This window comes from Mustela nivalis, assembly GCF_964662115.1.
Source record: "Mustela nivalis genome assembly, chromosome: 5".
Classification (NCBI taxonomy): Eukaryota; Metazoa; Chordata; class Mammalia; order Carnivora; family Mustelidae; genus Mustela; species Mustela nivalis.
The window spans coordinates 12,540,295-12,556,596 of record NC_139024.1 but is presented as its reverse complement, the minus strand read 5'-3'; the positions used below and the strand labels follow the sequence as shown (position 1 = coordinate 12,556,596).

General features: G+C 45.0%; 1 protein-coding gene across 4 annotated transcripts in view; it reads right to left on the bottom strand.

Moving 5' to 3' along the window:
* Window positions 1–16,302, bottom strand: part of CNKSR3 (CNKSR family member 3) — an 89,395-nt gene that overhangs the window by 32,140 nt on the left and 40,953 nt on the right. For 3 of the 4 annotated variants that reach the window (XM_082731380.1, XM_082731379.1, XM_082731382.1), the window contains one exon: window positions 2,188–2,351. The exons of the other annotated variant lie outside the window; for it this stretch is intronic. Coding sequence is in view for 2 of the 3 variants with exons in the window: in XM_082731379.1 (XP_082587505.1) it covers window positions 2,188–2,351 (164 nt within the window). In the remaining variant the exon portion in view is untranslated. The remainder of the gene's footprint in view (window positions 1–2,187; window positions 2,352–16,302) is intronic. 4 annotated transcript variants of the gene reach the window in all.

Below are 16,302 nucleotides of genomic sequence, written 5' to 3'. Positions count from 1 at the left end.
TTTGTTGCCTCCTCTTTCTTCTACATTCTATTCATTTCCTGTCCATCACAAAACCAACATCCACCAAACTAAGTTTCCATTATAGCCTCTTTTATAACCCTAGGGCCAACTGCAAATATACATTAACTGTCCAAGGGATGGGTTGTTCAAGGTGAAAAATTATCACCAATTTATATATACAAAGGTCTACATAGTGGAAATGCATTAAATAGATAGCATAATAACAAACATATGCATTTCAACAGGAACATTCTATAAGGATATTATATCAAGATGAAAAAACATTTCACTCCAATGCTCTAAAACCTTCCCCAACCCAGAAAAGGCACAGACACATGGAGGAGAACCCCCCCGTGCCCCTTCTGTCCAATGCATTCGCTGGCACTCTACTGCACAAAGCATGTCCAGAATGAGTCTGAGGTCAAACTTTGTCTACAAAGGAAATTAGAAGGAAATTGTAGGAGATAAAATGCAGCTTTAAGTTCTGGCATTTGTCCAGTTTTGTTCCTTTCGGTCCAATATTTTAAGAGGCAAAGAAGGGGTGAGAGCAGAGAGGCAGTTGCTACGTTGATCACCTGGCTTGCTACACACTACGTGCCTCCAAAGGCCCTTCCTCCTCACTTCTCACACTGGCGACTGCAAAGTCATTTAGCTCAAAGCCCTTCCTTGAAGCTGAAAGAGACAAATCAAATGAGCAGAAAACATGGAAAAGTGATCTTCCCAGAAAGTATAATAAAAGTAAACTCAAACATGTTTCACTGTATTTAAATAATAATAAAAAAAAAAAACACCATACAGCTTTAATAATAAACAGGGCTCTAAGACATCTTCTGGGCAATGCAACACACACATTCGAGCACTGCCACATCCAGAAAGTGTTACCGTACAGATGGGGAAAACAGACACCCCTGTTTCCCTGGAGGTCACAGACTGAGGAGTGTGGCGCAGAGCCAGGACGAGAATGCAGAGAGCCTGCCTCCCAGGCCAACACTCACACCACTTGGCCACAGCGTCTCCCCTGTGGCAGCTCATTTATCAACCACAAATAATTTCCCCATTACTTCTGTAAACAAGAGCAGCGCATCTCAGAGCCGGAGACAAAGCTCTGTCCATTTTAAGAAGAAGAACTTGCACAATGCGGAGAGTGTTATACAATCGACGGAACGCAGAGCAGCCGTGGCACCGTAATCGGGAGCACATTCTTTCCCACCATTCTCAGTGATGTAATTGTATATACCCCTGGCTCAGGTTCGCGGCATTCCTTAACCCAGCCTGAATGCCACGGAGTGGGTCCAAATCCTGACAGTTGGGGAAAGTGCATCCTGGACACGGCACGGAGACAGACAGATGCAGATCCCACCGTGTGGCATTCAGTGAGCAGACCCGAGGCCCTCACGGGTGTTTTGAGCCCACGCAGCCACGGATGTCGGGCCAGAGTCAGAACCTGGCAGCACTGAGCTCACTGATGTTCCACCCGAAGCTCAATCATCTGCAGAGTGGAACTACGCTCTCACACTGCTTCCCATCTAGCTTCCATTTCATAGGCCGACTGCAGCCCGCCCAAGCGTCGGCTATTTAAATATCACAAAGACCTGTGAAATATAAAAAAGCTTTTCATGGTGACAAAAACAGGCACGGAAATCAGAACCTATTTCTCATTTCAGCTTAGAAGACGCACTGTCGTTCAGGACGGTCTCCTTCTTCGCACTCTCCACAGAAGATAAGAAAATGAGACTAACACAGACTTTTTTCTGTAGAAGGCAAGCTGCTTCTTCAAGGGCAAGACAGTCAACACGCTGGACTCTGGGGGACCCCCAGGTCCCTGCTACAACTACACCACTCTGCCTCTGTAGCAATGAGGGCAGCCACAGACAACACAGAAATGAATAAAACTTTATTCATTAAAACTGCATGCCAATAAAACTTTATTGACAATGCCAATAAAACTTTATTGACAATGATAAAGGGCCAGGCTTAACCCGCAGGCCACAGTTTGCCACCTCTTCGTCTAGATAATGATTTCTTTTTATGTTGTTCCTTTTTTATGCTGTGTTCAGCTCATGCCTCAGTTCAATGGATCATTAATAGAAAATAACGCTAGGCTCAACCACGAATGTTGAGGATTTTGAGAGAGTTACGGTTCTAAAGAACATCATCATGGCACAAATCATCTTTTCCTGAACTAACCAGTGCACAGAGAAGGTCGACAGCCTCCAACACAAGTTCTTGGTGTCCAATGCGCGTGACCCCCAGCTCCTCAAGATCCTGATGGGAAATCTGCAGCAGCTGCTCTCCATTTATCTTCTCCCGTTCAAACTTGTGGACATACTGCTGCAGGCAATCATCTAACCCTACCAAAAAAAGCAGAAGTCCATTATTGTCATTTTGTTACCTTGACTCAAAACACTGCCCACATTTAAATCAACCTCCCGGGTATCTCCACTCATGGTCCAACTATTTCACTGTTGATATACAATGTATATCCCACCTGATGGACCCTTTTCAGATGTGTCTTCAGATCTGCGCAGCTTAAGATAATGGATTTAGCAGTTTCATGACAGTTAACCTTTCCATCCCCTTTCAACTAAAAGAATAAACACTAAACCCTTGCCAACTTGGGAATGCTGGTTATATATACTAGACATGTCTGTTTGCCAGGCAGGGATGTGACACCAGCCCTGTCCCAGCACCTGTGATCCCAGTGGACTTGCCAATCTAGAGCCCTGCCACAGTCGCTGGCCACAATACTCTACCCGCTGGCCAGTTAGAGGTTCAAGGATGACCAAGCAGAACCCATCAAAATCTTCCCTGATATTTGATATATGGACACAGGAAGACAGAGGCTCTTGCTTTCCAGCTGGAAGTCATAAGGATACGACTTTCAGAATACTGACAGTCCCTTTCCTGATCAGTTTTCTGAAAACAAATCCACATGAGAGAAAGAAAATGCTCCACTATGCTCCTGGATCTACTCCTGCTTAAGGATCATTCTAGATCTATAATTTTTCACTTGAATTAAAATAAATTCCCTTTCCAGCTTCAGCTTGTTTGTGTTGGGTTTCCATCCCTCGTGACTGAAAAAGTTCTGATGAATACAGAACCCAAAGGAGAAGATACCAGCAGTGGTACCAGAGAACGGCATGGTCCGTGGGTTCACTCATGGGACTTCTTCCAGGTCAGTAATACTGCTGACAGTGTTGTATTTTAATGCTCTTCTATAATGACTAAAATAATTATACAGGTAAGCCTCTCAGAACTTGGAGTTCTTTATGCTATACAGAGAACCCTCTGGTCGACTTGTTTCAATGGTTTTACTGCAATAAAATTTTACACTGAATCAACTGGTCAGTTCAAGCCTAATAATAAATGCCACCTTAGTGTTTCCAACACTGAGGCTTATAAAAATTTAATCCTAACACAGAGAATGAAAATTCAACTTAACCAGCCTAAAGTAGGTGGAAGGCATGCAGCTGTCCTCTCTCTCTCTCTCTCACACACACACACACACACACACACACACACACTGACCCCTCACCAAAGCTCTGCCAGGTGGGTACTCTGGACTAGGAAAAGTAGACACAAGGTCTGGTACTGGCTTTTGGCTACACTAACGTCCATGGATCTTAAAAGCCGATGTGCTAGGCTAAATGACACCTCTGCCCCACACACTGTCATCATTTGCCTCCTGAGAAGATATAAAAAGAACAATGTCCTTATCAATATTTGGGGACTCCTTCAAATACAGGAAGAGGAGGTTAAAAAAAATATATATAAGATGATCCGTCAGAAACTACCCATCTTCCCTCATGTGACGCCTCTCTCACTGAGAGGTTCCATCACACTGCAGGCCAGATTAGAGACACTGACATAAGCCCAGCTCCACTCTGACAGCCGAGAGCCACAAGTGGCCATCAGGGCACATGAGTCAGACGGGCCCCGGAGACTACCCAAGGCAGCAGGTATGAAGACGGAGCCTCAGCCCCAAGGCTGCAGGGGCTGCAGGGGCTGTGCTCCAAAACCCACCACCCAGAGTCGTCTACAGAGCAACGGCATTGATGTACATGAGCAGTAGTAACAAGTGCCCAGAGGCAAGGAAAGCCTCCTGACAGCTCCCTTCCCAATCTCTAGATACCTAAATTAGGGTGCATGGGGAACACATAACCTGTCCACAGCCACATGGCTGGTAAGATGCCAAGAGAAGGATTTTTATAGCCATCTTCTTCAGCTCGCTCCAAGAAGAAAAGGCCTCAAATTCAGATCAAGGCCTAATGGACACAAGCTCTGTTCCTTCTACCCATGAAACACAAGATTATAAAAATTCCCCTCCAAGCATCTTCCCAGATAAGCAGTAAGGTCTAATTACAAACACTTATTAAGAGAGAATCACGAAACCTTAGAGGTACTTAAAAAGTACTGTCACTGAATCTGAACAAAAAGTCTTCATTACTATGAATTTCAGGGTAAATCACTTAGCCAGTTCTAAGCCAGATCACAAGCAATAGCCTGCAGTCCTCTCTCTATCCGGATGTCCTCCTCCCTCGCCCATTTTTCAGCTTTAAAAGGAATTTTTGTTTTAATTATCATAAAAGTTTAGGACAACCGTGTTATACATTTAAATTTGTTATGGCCAAATTGTGTCTCCCCAAAATTATATGTTGAACCTAAGCCCTAGCTCGTAGAAAGTAACTGTACTTGGAGATAAAGCTTTAAAGATGTGATTAGGTTAAAATGAGATCATCAGGATGGGCCCTAATCCAAGATAACTGGTGTGTCCTTATAAGAAGAGGAGACACACACGGAGGCAAGACTGTGTGAAGACCCAGGGAGAAGAAAGAGATTTACAAGCCAAGGAGAGAGGCCACAGAAGCAGCCAGCCCCACCAACACCGGGATCTCAGACTTCCAGGCTCTGGAGTGGGGAGGAAACTAATCTCTGTTGTCTCATGACCTGGTCCGTGATGCGTTTTCACAGCAGCCCCGTTAAGCCAACACAAATGTAACAGGGTTTCAGTTCCTCTTCATCCACATGTCATAAACTCTTTCTTAGACAAAATGCACAGGGACCAGGGACCGGCAGAATTGAAATCCATGTTTACTGGGCCAAGCAAGTTCACTGTGCAAAGTAAAGCTTAAAACAGAGATTCCTATCAGTTTTCATGGGCACAATAACTAAGTCCATTAAAATTAAAGGGAAGAAACCATGCACCACGAAAGTTCATTAAACTTCTTCCCTGAGTAATAAGTAGAAATGAAGATGAGGCCGGATTCCTCTTTTAATTAACTGAAGAATTTCACTGAGGGAAAAGGATATCAGGAGTAGCTTGAGAGCATGAGGAGGTATTTTGGACACAGAGAAAGCTGTGGGGCAGGTGCAATGCGGGTTCTTGATAGGATGAAAGCTGTCCACGTGATCAGAGATTGAGAACTTGAAGAAGACAGAAGAAGAACATTTCCCTGAAAGGAGGGACAGAATGTCCTTGAAGATTCTGAGGAAATACCAATGACCTAACCTCAAATAATCAAAAATCTCTAACATGTAGGAGAATTATCAAGTAAGAATGCCATAAAGACCTACAGTGGCATAAAGACTTCTTCCCAAGGAATACACACGCTGAAGACACTAGGTTTTCAATAATATTGCTCCAGTCTTGGCACCTGGGTGGCTCAGTGGGTTAAGCCTCTGCCTTCAGCTCGGGTCATGATCCCAGGGTCCTGGGATCGAGCCCCGCATCGGGCTCTCTGCTCAGCGGGGAGCCTGCTTCCCCCCACCCCCTCTCTGTCTGTCTCTCTGCCTACTTGTGATCTCTCTCTCTGTCAAATAAATAAATAAAATCTTTAAAAAAATATATATTGCCCCAGTTTCATTATTCTAACATGTTATGGCCTATCATACACATCCCACTGATCAGAATAAAGTGAAACATTTGTCAACAGCTAAATTAAACTATTATGCGGTCCCACAAAGGACAGAAAAATCCCCAATTTCAAGTAAACTGGTCTAATCATTTTAGAATTTGCAATACACGCTTTGACCCATTTGTCACATGTACCTATTTGCCAGATCCTTGCTTCGAGGAATTTACAGAACATCTAGCGGAACGGAGAGAAACACACATCATTAAATAAAATTAAACACATACCATTCAGACAAATTAAACACATAATTCAATGTGAAAGAATCAGGAAGGAAGGAAAGGAAAGGGAGCTCCCAAAGAATGCAAACCACAGGGAGAGAGGCCCAGACGCCCTCCACTGCCCCCAAATCTGGCACGGAATACTCTCAAACTTTCAAAGAAATCCCAAACGGGAGAAGGAAAACAAGCAATCTCTCACCCAGAGGTAGAAGCAGACAGGGCCATGGTGAAGAGCCTGAGTACCAATTCGAGTCTTACTTCTTGCTTAGGGGAACAAGTGACTTAGTTCCCTGGTTTGTAAGACAGGGTACCAGCACTGCCTACTGCACAGACCCGTAACAAAACTGAAATGTCAGTTACTGGTAATGGGCTGAGAACACCATGAAGCACATGGTAATTACTCTAATGTGATTTGTTCAACTCCTCAATTTGCTCAGTGTTCAGAATAAAAGTTGCTAGGGAGACACAGAAACCCCCAAATGCTTAGATGGCCCCTCCTCGGGAACACAGTTAACTACAGATTCTTAAGTCCTCCCCAGGAGGTGTTCCCAAACACGGAACCTGCCCCCATCAGCGATTCCACCCAAATATGTTTTCTGATTCAGACAAGAATAGAAGCACCAGGAAAGCAGAGACGTCCCTTTGCTCCCTGTTTATCCGCCAGCATCTCCAACAACGTCGGTGCTTAACAGTATCTGTGGAGTCAATAAATGAATGCATGCAGACAGACAAGGAACTTCACAAAAATATGGAAGCCACTCCGGTGTACAAGCCCCCTGATTTCATTTTCCCATGCCAGCGAGTAACTAGAGAGAAGGAAACTACAGTCGCTGATACCATCAACAGGTCTGCCCTGCCAGTCTCATTGTGGCAAGATTAAAGAAGGTCCTTTCTATATTAAGGAAAGGACCATACACAGAACAAAACTCCAAAGTAAAACTCCAGACTTTGACAAGATACTTGTCCCACACAAAAAGTTCTTTATTAATTAATTAGTCTCTAATGTAATACAATAAAAATTTTAAAAAAATAAAAACAATAAAAACCAAACAAATGAAAACAAAACAAAACAAACAAAAATTAACTACTCTCTCTAAAATGTGGGAAGGGGGCGCCTGGGTGGCTCAGTGGGTTAAGCCTCTGCCTTCGGCTCAGGTCATGATCTCAGGGTCCTGGGATCGAGTCCCGCATCGGGCTCTCTGCTCAGCAGAGAGCCTGCTTCCCTCCCTCTCTCTCTGCCTGCCTCTCTGCCTACTTGTGATCTTTCTCTGTTAAATAAATAAATAAAATCTTTAAAATGTGGGAAGGCTGAGTCCATGAAGGTGAAAAAGTTAGAGTAAATGCTCCACTAGAGAAAATATAGGAATAGTCTCTTCTTCTTTTCTGTGGGAGACTAAAATCAGGTCACTGCCTAGATCACCCTCTGTTCTGCAGGTGAGGCCCCCTGGAAAGACCTCTTAGTGGCTATGCCTTTGGTCTATACAACTCAAGGCAGCAAAAACTATAATTCTGCAAATACAGTGAGTGAGCCCAGAGTGGTCTTATAGCATTTTACACCTGGTACTTTTGATCACTGAAGCATGTTTTAACCATAGGGTTTTGTTCTGTTTGATTCAGAAATTGGTTCAGTTAAGACTTATGAACTCATGTCTTACTCAGGACTCTTAAGAGCAAACGGGATCAAGGATACGGTGTTCTTCAACCACGGGGATCAATTTCAGATCTCACATATTCAACTTAATTCAACATAATTTATGGAGCAATTAACTACCAAGTGTACGGCCTTCCACCACGAAGCAGATAAGGACTCGGGGACGGGTCAGTTCTGGATGATCTGAATTGGAGGAAAGGAAACAAGACTTGGGTCATATGTTTATACCTAACCAAAATATTCTTGGAATTCCCAATACTTTTTTTTTTTTTTAATTTTATGTGTGTGTGTGTGTGTGTGTGTGTGTGTGTTCCAAAATTCATTGTTTATGCACCACACCCAGTGCTCCATGCAATACATGCCCTCCTTAATATCCACCACCAGGCTCACTCAATCCCTTACTCCCTCCCCTCCAAAACCCTCAGTTTGTTTCTCAGAGTCCACAGTCTTTCATGGTTTGTCTCCCCCTCTGATTTCCCCCAACTCCCTTCTCCTCTCCATCTCTCCATGTCCCCCATGTTATTCCTTATGCTCCACAAGTAAGTGAAACCATATGATAACTGACTTTCTCTGCTTAACTTATTTTATTTCACTCAGCATCATCCCTAGTCCCGTCCATGTTAATACAAAAATTGGGTATTCATCCTTTCTGATGGAGGCATAATATTCCATTGTATTTATGGACCAAATCTTCATTATCCATTTGTCTATTGAAGAACATCTTGGTTCTTTCCTCAGTTTGGTGATTGTGGCCATTGATGCTATGAACACTGGAGTACAGATGGCCCTTCTTTTCACTACATCTGTATCTTCTGGGTAAATACCCAGTAGTGCAATGGCAGGGTCATAGGGTAGCTCGATTTTTAATTTCTTAAGGAATCTCCACCTATTTTCCAAAGTGGCTGCACCAACTTGCATTCCCACCAATAGTGGAAGACTGTTCCCCTTTCTCCACATCCTTCCAACACTTGTTTGCTGTCTTGTTGACTTTGGCCATTCTAACTGGTGTAAGGTGGTATCTCAATGTGGTTTTGATTTGAATCTCCCTGATAGCTAATGATGAACATTTTCTCATGTGTCTGTTAATGATTTGTATGTCTTCTTTGGAGAAGTATCTGTTCATGTCTTCTGCCCATTTTTTGGTGTGATTATCTGTTCTGTGTGTGTTGAGTCTGAGGAGTTCTTTATAGATTTTGAATATCAGCCCTTTGTCTGAGGTGTCATTTGCTAATATCTTCTCCCATTCCAAAGGTTGCCTCTTTGTTTTGTTGACTGTTTCCAATACTTTTAAAACCTCACAGCAAAGTTCTTCTGCCTTCCCAACTGGCTGACACTCCTGATCCACAATGTTATAGTATCTCCCAAACATGGTATCAAACCAAAGCTCGGTGTGGTTTAATTAACCAAGCAAAACCAATTTCAATATCATGGTATACTGGTAGGACCTCCAAGTGCCCTTTTAATGAAGTGAGCCACCCAACTATATCCGTTTGGAATGACTTTCTTTTGTCACCCTTGTTTCGTTGAAGTCTCTAGGACTTAATTTTAAAACCAGCTGATAAAACTGGTTTAAATATAGCAATCTGAGTTTTGGCAATAACATTCTGTTTGAGGCACAGGGTGTGTAATTTTGAAGGACTGAGGAATTCTTTTTACCTGGTTGGACATGCCCTTGACTAACTGACCTTTCCTGAAGAAGTCAAAACTGCACCCAGTGTCTCTAGGTAACAGGTGAAAGAGAGAGGGTCCAAGGGCCACCTCTCGGGGGCAGCCTGAGACAGCAGGCACACACCTTGAGGCCTCTGACAGAAGCAGTTCTACCCTTTAGTTTAGAGGGACCCAATTTGGGGCACCTGGGTGGCTCAGTCAGTTAAACATCTGCCTTTGGCTCAGGTCATGATCCCAGAGTCCCAAGACTGAGTTGGGCTCCGGAGTCTGCTTCTCTTTCTACCCTCTCCCTGCTCATGCACACTCTCTGAAATACACAAGTAAAATATTTTAAAAAAGAAGAATAAGGAGAATCCAGTTTCCTCACAACCCCACCCTCTTTGTCCCCTGTTAGCCTACCCTATATCCACTTGGAGGGAAGAAACTGCAGCCACACATCGCCTACTTTGGCTCAGGATGCGCGGTCCCCCCTCACAGATCTCAAGAGGACAAGGAGAAGCATGGGAAGCAAAGAAGATAATACAAGTACAGCAAATTATCAAAATGGTAGAACTGATGTTTCTAAGCAATGATGATCAGATCTAACAAGAATCAACTGAAATGTGGCATCGCCATCCCGTTAATGAGAAATCACACCCTAAATATATATTTGCTCTGTGATTTAAAAAAAAAAAAAAAAAAAAAGTTTCAATCTTTAGCTTTTCCTTTGGAAATGTCTATTTCTTATGTTAGGTTTTAGAGTAGCCCTTCCCTAGGAACTCTCCATCCCAAGCTACCGTCCTGGCTAAATCCTCTTACCTAGGTTTCTACAATAATCTAGAAACCAGCTGCCACACTCAGTCCCCTCTTCCTCTTAATTCATCGTCCATAATTCGGTGTCAGCAAAACCACCCTACCCTTTACAGATCCAAGTCTGTGAGCTCAGCCGTGGAGGGCCTGTTCTCTTCCCGACTTCCCTGTACTCCCCCCTTTTCTAAGACATTCATCCTCCCAGTGAGAATGGAGAAAATGCCCGCTTTGCTGAGTTTTTCCAAAAGGAACATAACTCCCAGGTTCGCAAACACAGCTCAAAGGCCCAATTCGGCCCACTGCCGTGTTTTGTAAGTCAAGTTTTACAGGAACACAGCCTCATTCTTTGGCATACCTACTGCCTCTGACTGCCGTCACGCTACAGTGACAGAACTGAGTGCTGTGACAGAGACTGAACGGCCCACGAGGCCTAAACTATTTACTATCTGGCCCTCTACCAACCCCTGGTAGAACTCACAGCAGTGAGTGATGATCAATCTGCCAAGTGGAAAAACAGACGAGACTGGGATTGAAGTGAATCTGGGTTTTTTTTCTTTTCTTTTTCTATTTTTGAAAGAATCGTTTTCTACAACTACACTGAATTTAAAAAGCTGAGAAAATGTTATCTCCCCTCCCCCACAAAAATCTTAAACATGTTTTACGATGCCCCTTACAACTTCTTATCCAGTGTATTATTTCCTTTGGGTCGGTTTTTTGTTGTTTTTTGTGGGTTTTTTTGAGGCACGATAAAATTCACCAATTTTCAACTCAACAATGAGGTTTTTTTGACAAATACATACAGTCATGTAACCACACCTCGATCGTGAGATAATCATTTCTACCATCCCCCAAACAGTTCCTGCTGCCAGTCAGTTCCCTCCCTACAGTCCCTGGTAGTCACTGATCTGCCTTCTATTAAAAGGAAATGGTATCGGGCGCCTGGGTGGCTCAGTGGGTTAAGCCTCTGCCTTCGGTTCAGGTCATGATCTCAGGGTCCTGGGATCGAGTCCCGCATCGGGCTCTCTGCTAGGTGGGGAACCTCCTTCCTCCTCTCTCTCTGCCTGCTTCTCTGTCTACTTGTGATCTCCGTCTGTCAAATAAATAAATAAAATCTTTAAAAAAAAAAAGAAAAGGAAAAAGGAAATGGTATCTTATTCTGCCCTTTACCGCGCGGCATACCTGCCTTACTCTGGTTAAACTGCTTTGACTCCCAGTTCTTGAGTTCCTCCCACACAGATGAGCTGACTTGGATTAGAACTGGGCCCCACACCTATCACTACTCACACTGATTTTCTCCTTCGTCCTGTCACACGTCCAGTAGAACGTAACTTGAGGAAAGGGGTCCACAACACAATGTCTGCAAAGCTGGGTTGGAGGACCTCTCGGTTCCTTCCAGGTCTGCAAGTGTATGTTCCTGTAACATGTCTGAGCGAGCACGAGTTACCTTCATTATGACAGCCAAGTGCGAAGAAGGGAAATAACTGGCCCAGAAACTTAAATCTCAAACAGCCTCAGAGCCAAAAATAATTAGCAAGTGAATGAACTTGGTCTTGGTTGGAAAACTCTGTTGGGTTTTCTGCCCTGATTAGAGTCCGACCACAGGCAGCCATCCCTAAGGACTCCTCTGCCTTAAAGCACAAGCAGTATGAAACCCAAACACATGGAAAGATCCAGCAATGGGAGCCTTGGAAGCCCAGTTAGGAACCAAGTTCCTTCACCGTATCGATGGAATGGAGTAACTGCTTGGAGGAGGAAGGATAAGCTACTGGACATTTTTTCAGGGCACCGAGCTGAGAGCACAGTAATGCTGAAGACAAAGTAAAAGCTCGTATTCTTAACCACCTGGGAATAGCTGGTCCACACATCCCTGAAAAGCTACCTACTATGTAGCAACAAACCCAGGCTTCCATTTCTCTCAAGAAGTAACAACAAGGAGAGCAGAGGGCAGTCGGTATTTTGTTTCTAAAGCAAACTCTGCTTTCTTGCTAGGCACTCATGTCTTCTAAGACTTCTGTCGCTCCCAAGACGTCAGAAAATGGAACCAAGAAAAAACCGCTTTCTGGGTTTCACTACCAAAGCAGACGATCCGTTACTGAAACAAAACTTGGAAATAGCCAATCTATCCATGCCAGGATAATTTAAGGAAGTAAAAATAGAAAAACTACCTTAGTTCAAGGATTCAAGTTACCCAGAGAACAGTCAGTCAAACGGCCTACCCTCGTTTGAGGTTTCTGCCCTGCTAAGTAATGCCTTCCAGCGGGCAATGTTCACCAGGAAAGTCTGCGTCAGAGTCGTAGGCCCTGCAATCTGACCCTGCCTCCTCCCATCCCTTCAACAGATCCAGCACAACACTGTGAAAGGGACCCGTCCTGCCGAAACTTCAGAGTCCTGAGCCCACCGGCCCTGTAGGGAGAAGTGCCCAGAGAGAAGCGTCCACTCTGGGGACAAGGGAGATGAAAGCAGTATTGTCTGAAGTCATCTTTTTCAGGAGATGCTTATCCTGATCTAAATCACTAGAAAAGAACGGACAAATGCAAACTCTGATGCAAATCAGAATCAACCAAAGAACCAATGGTCTAAAAAGATGATCAGAATTCAGAAGATAATGGCAGCCCTCACTGTTTAGCTCTGAGTCCTCCCGCCTTGCCTGCGGCCCTCAAAAAAGATATCCGGAACATGAAAGGTAACACTGAAGGCAAGGAAGAAACTTGACGTTGACTTCAGTGTCTGAGGATGTCTACACGCGTCTGCGCGTATGCACGCTTACACAAATGTATCCTACTAGATGTTCAACACAAAATGCCAAACGATTTTTTGGACTCTAAAAACAAAAACAAAGTCGTGGAGAGGAACATAAAGGATTCCACAGGCTCTGGGGAAAATAAACATGTACTTCCCAAGGCTGGCTGCTGTAATTCAGTAACCAAACCACCGTATCCAATTCTGCAATACTTGGACCCAAGGGCGGGGGCTAGGAGCAAGATGTAGAAGAGGAGAAAAGAACTTACTTCGCTCAGAGTTAAGCTGTGCTCTCCCCCCACCCCAACACAACTTATTTTGCCAGAACTCTCGATTAGATTTGCTCTAAAACCAAACAATGGCTCCAACTCTTGTCATGGGCATGCTTATGCTGAATGGAGGGAAGAATGAACTAGTTCCCTGCACGCAGCAAGCCTAAGTTTAGAGCACGGCGGAGAGCAACTCCACAGGTGGACCATGTGGTGGTCATGTCTGCCAGCCTGGAAACTGGTCTTCAGCTCTGCCCACCAGCTGGGTGTCCATACCACCCGGGGAAAAGCACCCTGGTGCACGTAATCCATCCGTCACTTCTGTTCCGCTGATTTCCTGGGAAAAACTGCCACGGGTCCGTCTAGCCCTCTACCAACACTGCCATCACTGCTTCCAAGGGAAGCGTCCCAACAGCTGGGCTGCACATTAAATGAAGCCACTGGGTCAAGAGGAGGCTGAAAGGTTTACAGAGCACCTGCACGTACAGTATCTCACTGCTCCGTGCGATGACCCTCGGGAGGATGCTGGCCAGCTTAGAAGGACCTCCACTCCACTGACGAGGAAGCCAAAATGAGAGAGGGCTTCCCCAAGACACTGGGCCAGTCGAAGGATGGGACTAAGACAGAACCCAGACCTTAACCCGGCACCCAAATCCTTGTAGGGTCTGAACTGGTCAAAGAAGAAATGAAAGGATGCGAAAGTGACTTAATTAAGTACATTAATTCACAGACTATGTTTTAGTTACCATGCTGAGTGCCGCAGAAATGCTGCAACATTACAACTTATGTTCAAGTAATTGGATTAAAGGACTGTAAGCAAAGCAAGGACAGGGCTATTATTAAACTATTTTACAGGCCAGGATCAGCGGCAAGGCAGAGTAATTAAGAAACAGGGCCTCTGCGGCCAGACTGCCTGGATTCAGCTCTGCTCCTTCCCAGCTGTGTGATCTTGGGCAAGTTAGTTAACCACTCGGTGCCTCGGTTTTTTTAATCTACAAAATGGAAAGATAGCAGTACCTATCTTGTGGAGTTATCTGGATGATTAAATGTGTTAAATATTCTTAAAGCATAAGTGCTAGTAAATGTGAAAATAAAAATTTTAAGTTGTTTGTTTGTTTGTTTGTTTTCTCAAAGACAAGAAACTGGGCCTCAGAGAGTTTTTAAGGAGCTGACCTGCAGTCACATAACCAATAAGCAGGAGGGTCAGGATTTAAACCACTGGCGAGCACTGTGAACGGGAGCCCAGGAACCCATGTGCGACCAGGAAGCTGGAAGTCTGAGGGCAAGAAGCTGACATCATCATCAGCTGATGTGTTCTGGGGGCGGGGGGCGGGGGGGCAGGGGGGGGGGTGTAGTGCAGCAGGGATGCTCCGACACAAGGAGGGTAGAGAAAAGCCAAAAACAGCTGCTAATCTGAGGACAGCTGCCTGGGGCAACGGCGCTGGGTGAGGCACCATCAGTCTTTTCTGAAATTTTTTTTAAGATTTTATTTATTTGTTGAAGGAAGGAGTGTGTGAGCAAGAGAGACAAAGAGAAAGAAGGAGCAGGGGGAGAGGAAGAAGCAGACTCCCAGCCAAGCAGGGAGCCCGTCCTGCCCCATGGGGCTCGATCTAGGGACCCCAGGATCACAACCTGAGCTGAAGGCAGACGCTGAACCCACCAAGACCCCAGGCGGCTCTTCTCTGATTTTTTAAATGACAGCTTGACGGAGACATAATGCACATACCATCCAGTCCACCTACTGCATTCACCAGTCTATGAGTCTGGTATATCCAGAGTCTTGCAACACAATCGCAACTGACGTTAGCACACGTTCAACCCCCCCAACACACGCACACACACAACCCGCTTTACACCCCCACCCCTAGGAACACCCCCACCCACTGATCTATTTTCTAAATCTGTGGATCTGCCTGGTTATTTCACATAACAGATTCTAGACATTTCCCCAAAATAGAATCCTACAATATATGGTTTTTTATGACTGGCCTCTTTCACATAATAGAATGTTGTCAAGGTTCATGAAAGCCTTCCCAACACAGTTTCAACACCACGCCCTTGCTCCAAGCCCTACTAGCTTCCCACTGCACTAGGGAAAAATCCAAGCCTGGGAAGCCCAATCTGGTGTGTGAGCCTCCTACCTGCCTCTCCAACTTCTCTCGTGCCCCACACTCCCCCAACCACTATGCTGGACACTGGTTTAATCCGCTTCATCTACATCTCAAGCTCCTTTCTACCTCAAAGCATGTTCCTTCTCCCTAGAATGATCTTGCCTCCTCGTCCCTCAGGCTTCCCTTCAGATAGTGCATGGCGGGAGGCCCCAGCTCATCCGGATATAGGAACTAGCCCTATATCCTTCCTTTAGACTTAGGAAACTTGTGAGCTGTTTTTTGTTTTTGTTTTTTTTTTAAGATTTTATTTATTTATTTGACAGAGATCACAAGAAGGCAGAGAGGCAGGCAGAGAGAGAGGGGAAAGCAGGCTCCCCGCCGAGCAGAGAGCCTGATACGGGGCTCGATCCCCCTGAGATCATGACCCAAGCTGAAGGCAGAGGCTTAACCCACTGAGCCACCCAAGTGCCAAGACTGGGGCAATATTATCGAAAACCTAGGGTCTTCAGCATGTGTATTCCTAGGGAAGAAGTCTTTATGCCACTGTAGGTGCACCACACACACTCTCTGGTATAAAGAAGGCACCCAAATCCTGGTTGGATGGAAGAGATGAAAACAAGGAAAATCCTGGTTGAGGATGAAGACCACCGCTTAGGGGTATAAACCGATGGGGTTGTGCTCTTCTTGGCCAACCTGTCCAACCCTCCCCTCCTCTGGGTCTTTCGTTAACCCCTGTCACAAGAGCTGTGGATAGTGGCAACCAGAAAAGAGAAACAGAAGGTCTCAACCCTTGCAGCCCACAGTGGGGCAGGGGGAGAATCTTTTAGCAGCTTCCACACAAAATTCCCACAAGTCGGCCACAATTACGGCTTGACAGATGTCGGCTCTGGTTTCCCCAAGTGATGAAAGGAAAGCCTTCTCCTGGTTCTCCAGAAAACCCAG